At 48.0% G+C, this 14,418-nt stretch overlaps 1 protein-coding gene across 6 annotated transcripts in view; it reads right to left on the bottom strand.

The window, feature by feature from the left end:
- Positions 1-14,418, bottom strand: part of LOC143277130 (trafficking protein particle complex subunit 9-like) — a 95,096-nt gene that overhangs the window by 21,271 nt on the left and 59,407 nt on the right. For all 6 annotated transcript variants that reach the window (XR_013053685.1, XR_013053684.1, XR_013053682.1 and 3 more), the window contains exons 20-25: positions 12,716-12,867; positions 11,504-11,629; positions 8,005-8,155; positions 6,156-6,249; positions 3,094-3,186; positions 428-555 (exon numbers count right to left, since the gene is read on the bottom strand). Coding sequence is in view for 2 of the 6 variants with exons in the window: in XM_076581869.1 (XP_076437984.1) it covers positions 428-555; positions 3,094-3,186; positions 6,156-6,249; positions 8,005-8,155; positions 11,504-11,629; positions 12,716-12,867 (744 nt within the window). In the remaining 4 variants the exon portion in view is untranslated. The remainder of the gene's footprint in view (positions 1-427; positions 556-3,093; positions 3,187-6,155; positions 6,250-8,004; positions 8,156-11,503; positions 11,630-12,715; positions 12,868-14,418) is intronic.

Raw genomic sequence — 14,418 nt, 5'->3', positions numbered from 1 at the left:
CCAACACCCACACTCAAATACACATCAACCCCCCTAGCCCCCCCACACACCAACACCCACATCAACACACCCAACATCCCCCACACCCACCCACACACTCAAATACACATCAACCCCCCCCCCCACATACACACACACACACACACAAACACACCCAACATACAACATCCCCCACCCCACACCCACCCCCACCAACATACAACATCCCCCACACCCACCCACACACTCAAATACACATCACCCCCCCCCCCACCCCACCTACGCACACACACACACACCAACACACCCAACATACAACATCCCCCACCCCACCCCCACCCCCACCAACACACCCAACATACAACATCCCCCACACCCACCCACACACTCAAACACACATCAAGCCCCGCCCCCCCACACACACCCACACCCACACACAGGTCCTCACCACAGGCACGGACACGGCCTGAGATCCCAGACACAGGAACATGTCGGGATCCAAATGCCGACCTTCACCTTGACCCCCATCCTGACCCGGACGCACTGTCAAGGTCACATCTTGGTAACACTCCTTGGCTGGAAGAGAAAGGGAGAGAGAATGCGTGAGAGTGCTGTGTCACTTTAGAGGACTCATGGGCTAACTGTGGGTTATTTCTTTTTTCTCTTCTTATCTTACCTATTCATTTATTTGTTCATTTATTGAGTTATTTATCTATTCATTTAACTCATTCAACCCTGTGCCCACCAAGAGACGCGCCACTGATCGCCGTTCTGTGCCTGAGCCGCCTGACAGGCCGGCAGAGAAACCCGTTTATTTACACGTTCTGCGCCTGACAGGCCGGCAAAGAAACCCGTTTATTTACACGTTCTGCGCCTGACAGGCCGGCAGAGAAACCCGTTTATTTACATGTTCTGTGCCTGACAGGCCGGCAAAGAAACCCGTTTATTTACACGTTCTGTGCCTGACAGGCCGGCAGAGAAACCCGTTTATTTACACGTTCTGCGCCTGACAGGCCGGCAGAGAAACCCGTTTATTTACACGTTCTGCGCCTGACAGGCCGGCAAAGAAACCCGTTTATTTACACGTTCTGCGCCTGACAGGCCGGCAGAGAAACCCGTTTATTTACACGTTCTGTGCCTGAGCCGCCTGACAGGCCGGCAGAGAAACCCGTTTATTTACACGTTCTGCGCCTGACAGGCCGGCAAAGAAACCCGTTTATTTACACGTTCTGCGCCTGACAGGCCGGCAGAGAAACCCGTTTATTTACACGTTCTGTGCCTGACAGGCTGGCAAAGAAACCCGTTTATTTAAACCAGTTCGTCACCTCATCAGTATGCACGAAATGCTAAGGGAAGTAACTCCAACTTAACTTCCTTCCTCATTGGCACCCGAATTTTCACTCCACAAATGGAACGATTAATGTGTTTTTTATCTGATTTTCCACATCGATATCGTAAAATATCAAAGGCTCACTGCGCAGTTTAGAGCTCAATGAAACTATGACAGACTCTTGCAGCCAATTCAACCAACATAATGACAACTTGTCTTATAATTCTTTCAATAATTCATGGGAAAGTGAAGGAGATGAAACCAGTGTAGACAAAGAAGATAGCCCACAACCTTCAACACCAACAGAAGCTGACATTTTACTATTTCTGTACATTTTACTATTTCTGTATGTGATTTAAAGTTACAAGTATACTACTACATCATTTGTCTTGAGATTTCAGCAATTTGTGTCAAAATTACATTTCAGTCATAATGTGAAGTTTGGTAGCTATTGGTTGAGCGGCCGCTATAAATTTGTGCCCAAAGAGAAGCACCCCTTCCTGTTGATGCAGCCGGGCCAAAACATGCCAGGATGGGAACCCCTTCCTGTTGATGCAGCCGGGCCAAAACATGCCAGGATGGGAACCCCTTCCTGTTGATGCAGCTGGGCCAAAACATGCCAGGATGGGAACCCCTTCCTGTTGATGCAGCCGGGCCAAAACATGCCAGGATGGGAACCCCTTCCTGTTGATGCAGCCGGGCCAAAACATGCCAGGATGGGAACCCCTTCCTGTTGATGCAGCCGGGCCAAAACATGCCAGGATGGGAACCCCTTCCTGTTGATGCAGCCGGGCCAAAACATGCCAGGATGGGAACCCCTTCCTGTTGATGCAGCCGGGCCAAAACATGCCAGGATGGGAACCCCTTCCTGTTGATGCAGCCGGGCCAAAACATGCCAGGATGGGAAGGCTGCAAAGGGCTGAATGGGTTAACTATTTATTCATTCATTAATTCATTCGTTTATTTATCTACTTATTCATCTATCTGTTCATTTATTTGTTCATTTCTTTATATTTCTATTTATCTATTCATTTTATTTCACTTTATTTTATTTTCCCTCAAGGCCTAAGCATGCTGGGAATACGTTGCTGGTCAGGCATCTACTTAGCAGATGTGGTGTAGCGTATTATTATGGGATTTGTCCAAACATTGTGACGCCTCCTTGAGCAACTGAACTGAAGTGAACTGTGGGTGAGGGTGAATGTGTGTGGTTGAGTGTTGTTAGTTAATCTCGGGTGTGGCTGCAAGCGAATGAGCGATTACCAGCTCAGAGTCAAAACTTTACTTAAGACTACGCTACCGAAAGGGCGTTCATTATCATGATTGTTATCATCATTATCTTTCTCTTCTGTTTTAGAGAAATTATGTGCTATAGAAATTCCATTATCATCACTGTAGCCTTTCCATTCCGTTTGGTTTTTTTCTTTACATTTTTTCTTCCTTTTATTTCTACTTTTTTCTTTCTTCCACCCTGCAATGTACATCAGAAAAAGATTTGCTCACTGTACTACAATTAGTACAAAGAACAATGCATGTTTCTCATATAGAAAACTTTTTTTTTTAAAGAAAAATTAACCAAGAAAGTATAGATTCTTAATCTGTACCAAAAAAAGAAGAAAAAAAGAGAGAGAGAGAGAGAGAGACAGACAGACAGACACATTTCCGGTAATTTTGACAAGAAGCAAAACATGTTTCATAACATGGTGGAAATGTTATGTTTATGCTTGTCATCTCTCTCTCTCTCTCTCACACATGCATACACACACACAGAGGCCCCCACCCACCTGCAGTTAGTGCCACATGGACGGTGACAGGCAGGGAGCATGGGAAAGTCATCAGGTCTGGTGCTGTGTAGTGCTGGTCGTTCACCTGTACCTCTGTTCATCACACGTCACACTATTGTCATCAACACATCGCAGTATTGTCACCAACACATCACATCGCAGTATTGTCATCAACACATTGCAGTATTGTCATCAACACATCGCAGTATTGTCATCGCAGTATTGTCATCAACACATCGCAGTATTGTCATCAACACATCAGTATTGTCATCAACACATCATAGTATTGTCACCAACACATCACATCGCAGTATTGTCATCAACACATCGCAGTATTGTCATCAACACATCACAGTATTGTCACCAACACATCACATCGCAGTATTGTCATCAACACTTCGCAGTATTGTCATCAACACATCACATCGCAGTATTGTCATCAACACATCCCAGTATTGTCATCAACACATCACTTCGCAGTATTGTCATCAACACATCACATCACAGTATTGTCACAGTATTGTCATCAACACATCACATCACAGTATTGTCATCAACACATCACATCGCAGTATTGTCATCAACACATCGCAGTATTGTCATCATCACATTGTCATCAACACATCGCAGTATTGTCATCAACACATCACAGTATTGTCACCAACACACTGTCATCAACACATCACATCGCAGTATTGTCATCAACACATCACAGTATTGTCATCAACACATTGTCATCAACACATCACATCACAGTACTGTCATCAACACATTGTCATCAACACATCGCAGTATTGTCATCAACACATTGTCATCAACACATCACAGTATTGTCACCAACACATTGTCATCAACACATCACATCGCAGTATTGTCATCAACACATCTCAGTATTGTCACCAACACATCCCAGTATTGTCATCAACACATTGTCATCAACACATTGCAGTATTGTCATCAACACATCATAGTATTGTCATCAACACATCACATCACAGTACTGTTATCAACACATCACAGTATTGTCATCAACACATCACATCACAGTACTGTCATCAACACATCACATCACAGTACTGTCATCAACACATCACAGTATTGTCATCAACACATTGTCATCAACACATCACAGTATTGTCATCAACACATCACATCACAGTATTGTCATCAACACATCACATCGCAGTATTGTCATCAACACATCAGTATTGTCATCAACACATCACAGTATTGTCATCAACATATCACATCGCAGTATTGTCATCAACACATCCCAGTACTGTCATCAACACATCACAGTATTGTCATCAACATATCACATCGCAGTATTGTCATCAACACATCCCAGTACTGTCATCAACACATTGTCATCAACACATCCCAGTACTGTCATCAACACATTGTCATCAACACATCACATCACAGCACTGTCATCAACACATCACATCACAGTATTGTCATCAATACATCACATCACAGTATTGTCATCAACACATCAGAGTACTGTCATCAACATGTCAGAGTATTGTCATCAACACATCGCAGTACTGTCATCACTGTACTGTCATCAACACATCACATCACAGTATTGTCATCAACACATCGCAGTACTGTCATCACTGTACTGTCATCAACACATCACATCACAGTATTGTCATCAACACATCACAGTACTGTCATCACTGTATTGTCATCAACACATCACATCACAGTATTGTCATCAACACATCACATCGCAGTATTGTCATCAACACATCAGTATTGTCATCAACACATCACAGTATTGTCATCAACACATCACATCACAGTATTGTCATCAACACATCACAGTACTGTCATCAACACATCACAGTATTGTCATCAACATATCACATCGCAGTATTGTCATCAACACATCCCAGTACTGTCATCAACACATTGTCATCAACACATCCCAGTACTGTCATCAACACATTGTCATCAACACATCACATCACAGCACTGTCATCAACACATCACATCACAGTATTGTCATCAATACATCACATCACAGTATTGTCATCAACACATCAGAGTACTGTCATCAACATGTCAGAGTATTGTCATCAACACATCACAGTACTGTCATCACTGTACTGTCATCAACACATCACATCACAGTATTGTCATCAACACATCACAGTACTGTCATCACTGTACTGTCATCAACACATCACATCACAGTATTGTCATCAACACATCACAGTACTGTCATCACTGTATTGTCATCAACACATCACAGTACTGTCATCAACACATCACATCACAGTATTGTCATCAACACATCACATCACAGTACTGTCATCACAGTATTGTCATCAACACATCACATCACAGTATTGTCATCAACACATCACATCACAGTATTGTCATCAACACATCACAGTACTGTCATTAACACATCACAGTACTGTCATTAACACATCGCAGTATTGTCATCAACACATCACAGTACTGTCATAAACACATCACATCACAGTATTGTCATCAACACATCACAGTACTGTCATTACCACATCACATCAGTCATCAGGCGCTATGTACAGTGCAGTGCTGGTCGTTCACCTGTCATTAACACATCACATCAGTCATCAGGCGCTGTGTACAGTGCAGTGCTGGTCGTTCACCTGTCATTAACACATCACATCAGTCATCAGGCGCTATGTACAGTGCAGTGCTGGTCGTTCACCTGTCATTAACACATCACATCAGTCATCAGGCGCTGTGTACAGTGCAGTGCTGGTCGTTCACCTGTCATTAACACATCACATCAGTCATCAGGCGCTATGTACAGTGCAGTGCTGGTCGTTCACCTGTCATTAACACATCACATCAGTCATCAGGCGCTGTGTACAGTGCAGTGCTGGTCGTTCACCTGTCATTAACACATCACATCAGTCATCAGGCGCTGTGTACAGTGCAGTGCTGGTCGTTCACCTGTACCTGAGTGATGTCACTGAAACAGTGCAGATGAACAGACAGCAAAATAAATAAATAAATAAATAAGAGAGAGAGAGAGAGCACGACCAGTGATGACCCCTCACCCCAGGTGACGTCCGCCTGACGGATGCAGTCCAGCTGTTCCTCTGTCCACTTCAGGTAATCCACACTGACCTTGCCCTTCACCTCAGCCGCCGGCTAAACTAGGTCAAGGTCATCAAGTCCAAAAATAACTCACATGGCTTTCCAGTCCTACATATGGTTCTCTTTTTTACCCCCCAAACCCCCACCCTCAGCCCAAGAATTTTCCTGCCCTGACAATAGTTCCCTCATCTTGAGTGACTGGACAGAGATTTTTTTTTCTTTTTTTTCCTGAGACTTTTCCAGCCCTAGCAATGGATCTCTAACACCCCCCTCTTCTTCCTCCCTCTCTCACACCTTTCTTCTTCCTCCCTCTCTCCCTCACACCTTTCTTCTTCCTCCCTCTCTTTCTCCCTCTCTCTCACACCTTTCTTCTTCCTCCCTCTCTCTCTCCCTCTCTCTCACACCTTTCTTCTTCCTCCCTCTCTCACACCTTTCTTCTTCCTCCCTCTCTCACACCTTTCTTCTTCCTCCCTCTCTCTCCCTCTCTCTCACACCTTTCTTCTTCCTCCCTCTCTCTCTCCCTCTCTCTCACACCTTTCTTCTTCCTCCCTCTCTCACACCTTTCTTCTTCCTCCCTCTCTCTCTCTCACACCTTTCTTCTTCCTCCCTCTCTCTCTCACCTTTCTTCTTCCTCCCTCCCTCTCTCTCACACCTTTCTTCTTCCTCCCTCTATCACACCTTTCTTCTTCCTCCCTCTCTCTCCCTCTCTCTCACACCTTTCTTCTTCCTCCCTCTCTCTCTCCCTCTCTCACACCTTTCTTCTTCCTCCCTCTCCCTCCCTCTCTCTCACACCTTTCTTCTTCCTCCCTCTCTCTCCCTCTCTCTCACACCTTTCTTCTTCCTCCCTCTCTCTCTCTCACACCTTTCTTCTTCCTCCCTCTCTCACACCTTTCTTCTTCCTCCCTCTCTCTCTCCCTCTCTCACACCTTTCTTCTTCCTCCCTCCCTCTCTCTCACACCTTTCTTCTTCCTCCCTCCCTCTCTCTCTTACCTTTCTTCTTCCTCCCTCTCTCTCTCCCTCTCTCACACCTTTCTTCTTCCTCCCTCTATCTCCCTCTCTCTCACACCTTTCTTCTTCCTCCCTCTCTCTCCCTCTCTCACACCTTTCTTCTTCCTCCCTCTCTCTCTCTCTCTCTCTCTCACCTTTCTTCTTCCTCCCTCTCTCTCTCTCTCACCTTTCTTCTTCCTCTCTTTCTCTCACACCTTTCTTCTTCCTCCCTCTCTCTCACACCTTTCTTCTTCCTCTCTCTCTCTCTCACACCTTTCTTCTTCCTCTCTCTCTCTCACACCTTTCTTCTTCCTCTCTCTCTCTTTCTCTCTCTCACACCTTTCTTCTTCCTCCCTCTCTCTCTCCCTCTCTCTCACACCTTTCTTCTTCCTCCCCCTCTCTCTCTCTCACCTTTCTTCTTCCTCCCTCTCTCTCACACCTTTCTTCTTCCTCCCTCTCTCTCTCTCTCTCACCTTTCTTCTTCCTCCCTCTCTCTCACACCTTTCTTCTTCCTCCCTCTCTCTCCCTCTCTCTCACCTTTCTTCTTCCTCCCTCTCTCTCACACCTTTCTTCTTCCTCCCTCTCTCTCTCACACACCTTTCTTCTTCCTCCCTCTCTCTCTCTCACACCTTTCTTCTTCCTCCCTCTCTCTCTCACACACCTTTCTTCTTCCTCCCTCTCTCTCTCCCTCTCTCACACCTTTCTTCTTCCTCCCTCTCTCTCTCCCTCTCTCACACCTTTCTTCTTCCTCCCTCTCTCTCTCTCTCTCTCTCACACACACACCTTTCTTTTGTCACCCCCGCCCCCAGAAGTGAAGGATACCATGCTCCAGACCAGGTCCACGAAGGAGGAGAGGAACTGGCTGTGGAAGTCGGGGGTGCGCCATGAGCGGTACTTGAAGGGGATGCGGGATTCGAACCTCTCCGCCTCCTCCTGCTCCGGGAAACTCACTCTGGGAATTGTCACCGCTATCCTGTCAGGGGAAAAAATGTATAGTATATATATATATAATTGTCACCGCTATCCTGTCAGGGGAAAAAATGTATAGTATATATATATATAACTGTCACCGCTATCCTGTCAGGGGAAAAAAGGTATAGTATATATATATATAATTGTAACCGCTATCCTGTCAGGGGAAAAAAGGTATAGTATATATATATATATATATATATATATATATATATATATATATATATGAGACCCTGGTGACATGTAAACAAATCATCCTTTGAGGAAGGGACGAGACAGTTCTGGAAATTCGGAATTCATGACAAATAGATCAATTTCTTCTTCTTCTTCTTCTTCGTCCGTGGGCTGCAACTCCCACGTTCACTCGTATGTATACGAATGGGCTTTTATGTGTATAACCGTTTTTACCCCGCCATGTAGGCAGCCATACTCTGTTTTCAGGGGTGTGCATGCTGGGTATGTTCTTGTTTCCATAACCCACCACGCTGACATGGATTACAGATTCTTTAACGTGCGTATTTGACCTTCTGCTTGTGTATGCACATGAAGGGGGTTCAGGCACTGGCAGGTCTGCACATATGTTGACCTGGGAGATCGAAAAAATATTCACCTTTTACCCACCAGGCACCACCGAGATTCAAACCCGTGACCCTCAGATTGAAAGTCCAATGCTTTAACCACTCGGCTACTGCGCCCTTCATAGATAGATTTGTTTGTGTTTGTTTTTCTTCTCTCTCTCCCTCTCTCTCTCCATACACATACATATATATATATATATATAGAGAGAGAGAGAGAGAGAGAGGTGATATATATATATATATATATAGAGAGAGAGAGAGAGAGAGAGAGAGAGAGAGAGAGAGAGAGAGAGAGATAGATAGATATGCAGACGTATATACAGAGAGAGATATATATAAAGAGAGAGATAGAGACAGATATATACAGACAGATATGTAGATAGATAGAGAGACACAGAGAGAGAGATCTATATATCAAATTAAGCAACAATAATTAAGGTGGTAAGTCTCTCCATTTACAAGGTGCACAACTTCAAGTCAATGCAGCTTATGCTTCCAGCTAGCATGCAGGTAAAATCCAAACACTTCCTCAAAAAAGGAAGTTCCCAGCTTGTCTTTAAGCCAATGATATATATACAGAGAGAGAGACAGAGAGACAGAGACAGAGAGAGAGAGACAGAGACAGACACACACAGAGAGACAGAGAAAGAGGCAGGGTGAGAGGGATGAATAAATATAGGCCATGATGTCGTTGCTTTCTTATGTTTTCCAAAAGAAAGGAAAAAGGAATGTTAACCTCCCCCCACCCCTTTTCTTTTCTTCTCTCCAACTTTTAAAACCTGTCAAATCTCTCAGAGCGCTTTACAGTACACAGTCAGACACAAAGCGCACAAGAACACACACTATCACACACACACATACACACATTCCGATGAGACGATAAACCGAGGTCCTGTATGCAGCATGCACTTAGCGCACGTAAAAGAACCCACGGCAACAAAAGGGTTGTTCATGGCAATATTCTAATGAAAAATCCACTTCAATAGGAAAAACAAATATGCACACAGCAAAAAAAGTAGTGTAGCGACGCGCTCTCCCTGAGGAGAGCAGCCCGAATTTCACACAGAGAAATCTGTTGTGACAAAAAGACAAATACAATACAATACAGAGCTTTCCCTCAGTAATACAGATACAGATACACACACACACACAAACATGCACACACAAACATGCACACACAAACACAAACACAAAAAAAACACCTTTACCCCCTTTCATCATTCATTCCAACAGATTCATTCCACTCCCATGCTGACCCCTCCCCCAGCACCCCTTCCCACCCCATCCCCCACACAGCACCCCTTCCCACCCCATCCCCCACACAGCACCCCTTCCCACCCCATCACTCCCCCACACAGCACCCCTTCCCACCCCATCCATCCCCCACACAGCACCCCTTCCCACCCCACCCCTCCCCCACACAGCACCCCTTCCCACCCCATCCCCCACACAGCACCCCTTCCCACCCCATCCATCCCCCACCCAGCACCCCTTCCCACCCCACCCCTCCCCCACACAGCACCCCTTCCCACCCCATCCCTCCCCCACACAGCACCCCTTCCCACCCCATCCCCCACCCAGCACCCCTTCCCACCCCATCCATCCTCCACCCAGCACCCCTTCCCACCCCATCCATCCTCCACACAGCACCCCTTCCCACCCCACCCCTCCCCCACACAGCACCCCTTCCCACCCCATCCCCCACACAGCACCCCTTCCCACCCCATCCATCCCCCACCCAGCACCCCTTCCCACCCCACCCCTCCCCCACACAGCACCCCTTCCCACCCCACCCCTCCCCCACACAGCACCCCTTCCCACCCCATCCCTCCCCCACACAGCACCCCTTCCCACCCCATCCCTCCCCCACACAGCACCCCTTCCCACCCCATCCCCCACCCAGCACCCCTTCCCACCCCATCCATCCTCCACCCAGCACCCCTTCCCACCCCATCCATCCCCCACACAGCACCCCTTCCCACCCCATCCATCCCCCACCCAGCACCCCTTCCCACCCCACCCCTCCCCCACACAGCACCCCTTCCCACCCCATCCCCCACCCAGCACCCCTTCCCACCCCATCCATCCTCCACCCAGCACCCCTTCCCACCCCATCCATCCTCCACACAGAACCCCTTCCCACCCCATCCCCCACACAGCACCCCTTCCCACCCCATCCATCCCCCACACAGCACCCCTTCCCACCCCAACCCATCCCCCACACAGCACCCCTTCCCACCCCATCCATCCCCCACACAGCACCCCTTCCCACCCCATCCCCCACACAGCACCCCTTCCCACCCCATCCCCCACACAGCACCCCTTCCCACCCCATCCCCCACACAGCACCCCACCCCACCCCATCCCCCACCCAGCACCCCTTCCCACCCCATCCATCCTCCACCCAGCACCCCTTCCCACCCCATCCCCCACACAGCACCCCTTCCCACCCCATCACTCCTCCACCCAGCACCCCTTCCCACCCCATCCCCCACACAGCACCCCACCCCACCCCATCCCCCACCCAGCACCCCTTCCCACCCCATCACCCACACAGCACCCCTTCCCACCCCATCCCCCACACAGCACCCCTTCCCACCCCATCCCCCACCCAGCACCCCTTCCCACCCCATCACCCACACAGCACCCCTTCCCACCCCATCACTCCTCCACACAGCACCCCACCCCACCCCATCCCCCACCCAGCACCCCTTCCCACCCCATCCCCCACACAGCACCCCTTCCCACCCCATCACCCACACAGCACCCACCTGCGACACTGCTGCGACTCAATGATGACGGGGGGTGAGGGGTCGGGGGAGGCGGAGTCACACTGCACGTCTGTCTGGTGGCTGGAGGCGTTCAACACGTCCAACACCAGCGACACGCCTCGCCCACTGTTCACACCGCCAACACACACACACACACACACACACACACCAAAAGTAATAATGGCAGTAGTCATTGTTGTCTTCATAGTCGTTTCGTTGTTCTCATTGTCATTATTATCACAGTAGTAGCAGTAGTAGGGGGAGGAGGAGATGGAGGAGTAGTCATAGCAGTCACAGTAACAGTAGCAGGAGGAGGAGGAGGAGGAAGAGTAGTAGTAGCAGGAGGCGAAGAGGAGGAGTAAGAGAAGTAGAGCAGCAGCAGTAGTAGTAGTAGTAGTAGAAGTAGTAGCAGCAGCAGCAGTAGTAGGAGTAGAAGTAGTAGTAGCAGCAGCAGTAGTAGTAGTAGTAGAAGTAGTAGCAGCAGCAGCAGCAGTAGTAGTAGAAGTAGTAGCAGCAGCAGCAGTAGTAGTAGTAGTAGAAGTAGTAGCAGCACCAGCAGTAGTAGTAGTAGAAGTAGTAGTAGCACCAGCAGAAGTAGTTGAAATTATAACAATGATGGTAAGGGGTATTCATAATTTTGCAGTAGAAGTAGCAGAAATTATAACAATAGCAATCTGATAAAAAGGGGTATTCATAATTTTGCAGTAGAAGTAGCAGAAATTATAACAATAGCAGTCTGATAAAAAGGGGTATTCATAATTTTGCAGTAGAAGTAGCAGAAATTATAACAATAGCAATCTGATAAAAAGGGGTATTCATAATTTTGCAGTAGAAGTAGCAGAAATTATAACAATAGCAGTCTGATAAAAAGGGGTATTCATAATTTGCTCAACCACATCAGCACACTGTCTTGGAGTACTAATGAGTAATAATAATAATGATAATGATAATAATGAAATAATATAATCTAATCTCCACCTTCTCAGACCAGGATCCAAGAGAGACAATACTACTAATAATAACAACAACAACAATGATAACAACAATCATAATAGGTACCCTTAATTTGCTCTACCTCCTCAGCAAAGGATCCTGGACACACCATTATCCGCCCTCCCACACCCCATCCCTCCCCACCACCACCACCCCCCCCCACACCCACACACAGAGAGAGTAAGAGGAGACAAGTGGCAAGTCACACAGCCATCTAACCTGTCAGCGGGCAGCACGTCCCAGTTGGTGATGTAGAGGGAGGGCAGGATGTCCACGGTGACGGCCAGAGAACAGCGGCGACAGTACCCCGCCCCTTCGCCTGGCCCTCCTGTGTACTCCACGCACAGCACTGCCTCCAGGGACTGTGTTCCCTGAACACGCGTCACGACAACACACGGTACACGTTTCTGACATGTTGTAGTTTGGTGTGTGTGTGTGTGTGTGTGTGTGTGTGTGTGTGTGTGTGTGTAACAGTACCCGCCCCTTCCCCCGGCCCTCCCGTGTACTCCACGCACAGCACTGCCTCCAGGGACTGTGTTCCCTGAACACGCGTCACGACAACACACGGTACACGTTTCTGACATGTTGTAGTTTGGTGTGTGTGTGTGTGTGTGTGTGTGTGTGTGTGTGTGTAACAGTACCCGCCCCTTCCCCCGGCCCTCCCGTGTACTCCACGCACAGCACTGCCTCCAGGGACTGTGTTCCCTGAACACGCGTCACGACAACACACGGTACACATTTCTGACATGTTGTAGTTTGGTGTGTGTGTGTGTGTGTGTGTGTGTGTGTGTGTGTGTGTGTGTGTGTAACAGTACCCGCCCCTTCCCCCGGCCCTCCCGTGTACTCCACGCACAGCACTGCCTCCAGGGACTGTGTTCCCTGAACACGCGTCACGACAACACACGGTACACATTTCTGACATGTTGTAGTTTGGTGTGTGTGTGTGTGTGTGTGTGTGTGTGTGTAACAGTACCCACCCCTTCCCCCGGCCCTCCCGTGTACTCCACGCACAGCACTGCCTCCAGGGACTGTGTTCCCTGAACACGCGTCACGACAACACACGGTACACATTTCTGACATGTTGTAGTTTGGTGTGTGTGTGTGTGTGTGTGTGTGTGTGTGTGTGTGTGTGTGTGTGTGTGTGTGTGTAACAGTACCCGCCCCTTCCCCCGGCCCTCCCGTGTACTCCACGCACAGCACTGCCTCCAGGGACTGTGTTCCCTGAACACGCGTCACGACAACACACGGTACACATTTCTGACACGTTGTTGTTTGGTGTGTGTGTGTATGTGACAGTACCTCTCCCCTGCACTCCTGTGTACTCTACACACAGTACTGCCTCCAGGGACGGAGTGCCCTGAACACACGTCACATGACACAGTACGTTTCTGACACGTTGTTGTCTGATGCACAATTCTGAGTGTGTGTGTGTGTGTGTGTGTGTGTGTGTGTGTGTGTGTGTGTGTGTGTGTGTGTGTGTGTGTGTGTGTGCCCTGAGCTTATGTCACAACATGGTACACATTTCTGACACATCATTTGATGCACAATTCTGTGTGTGTTTCTGTGTGTGTGTGTGTGTGTGTGTGTGTGTGTGCATGCATGTGTGCGCGCGCATGTGTGTGTGTGTTTGTGTGCGTGTGCGTGTGTGTGTGTGTGTGTGTGTGTGTCTGTGTGTGCATAAATGTGTGTATGTATGTGTGTGTGTGCTTAAATGTGTGTGTGCATGTGTGTGTATGTGTGTGTGTGTTTGTGTCTCTGTGTGTCTGTTTCAGAGTGAGTGTATGCGTGCACAAGCATACACACATGGAAGGTGTATCACTGTGTGACAGAGAAAAACACAAGCATACACACATGGAAGGTGTATCACTGTGTGACAGAGAAAAACACAAGCATACACACATGGAAGGTGTATCACTGTGTGA

The sequence above is a fragment of the Babylonia areolata genome, chromosome 33, assembly GCF_041734735.1.
Source record: "Babylonia areolata isolate BAREFJ2019XMU chromosome 33, ASM4173473v1, whole genome shotgun sequence".
Lineage (NCBI taxonomy): Eukaryota > Metazoa > Mollusca > Gastropoda > Neogastropoda > Buccinidae > Babylonia > Babylonia areolata.
The sequence above is the reverse complement of the archived record's forward strand: the minus strand, read 5'-3'. Positions and strand labels throughout refer to the sequence as shown.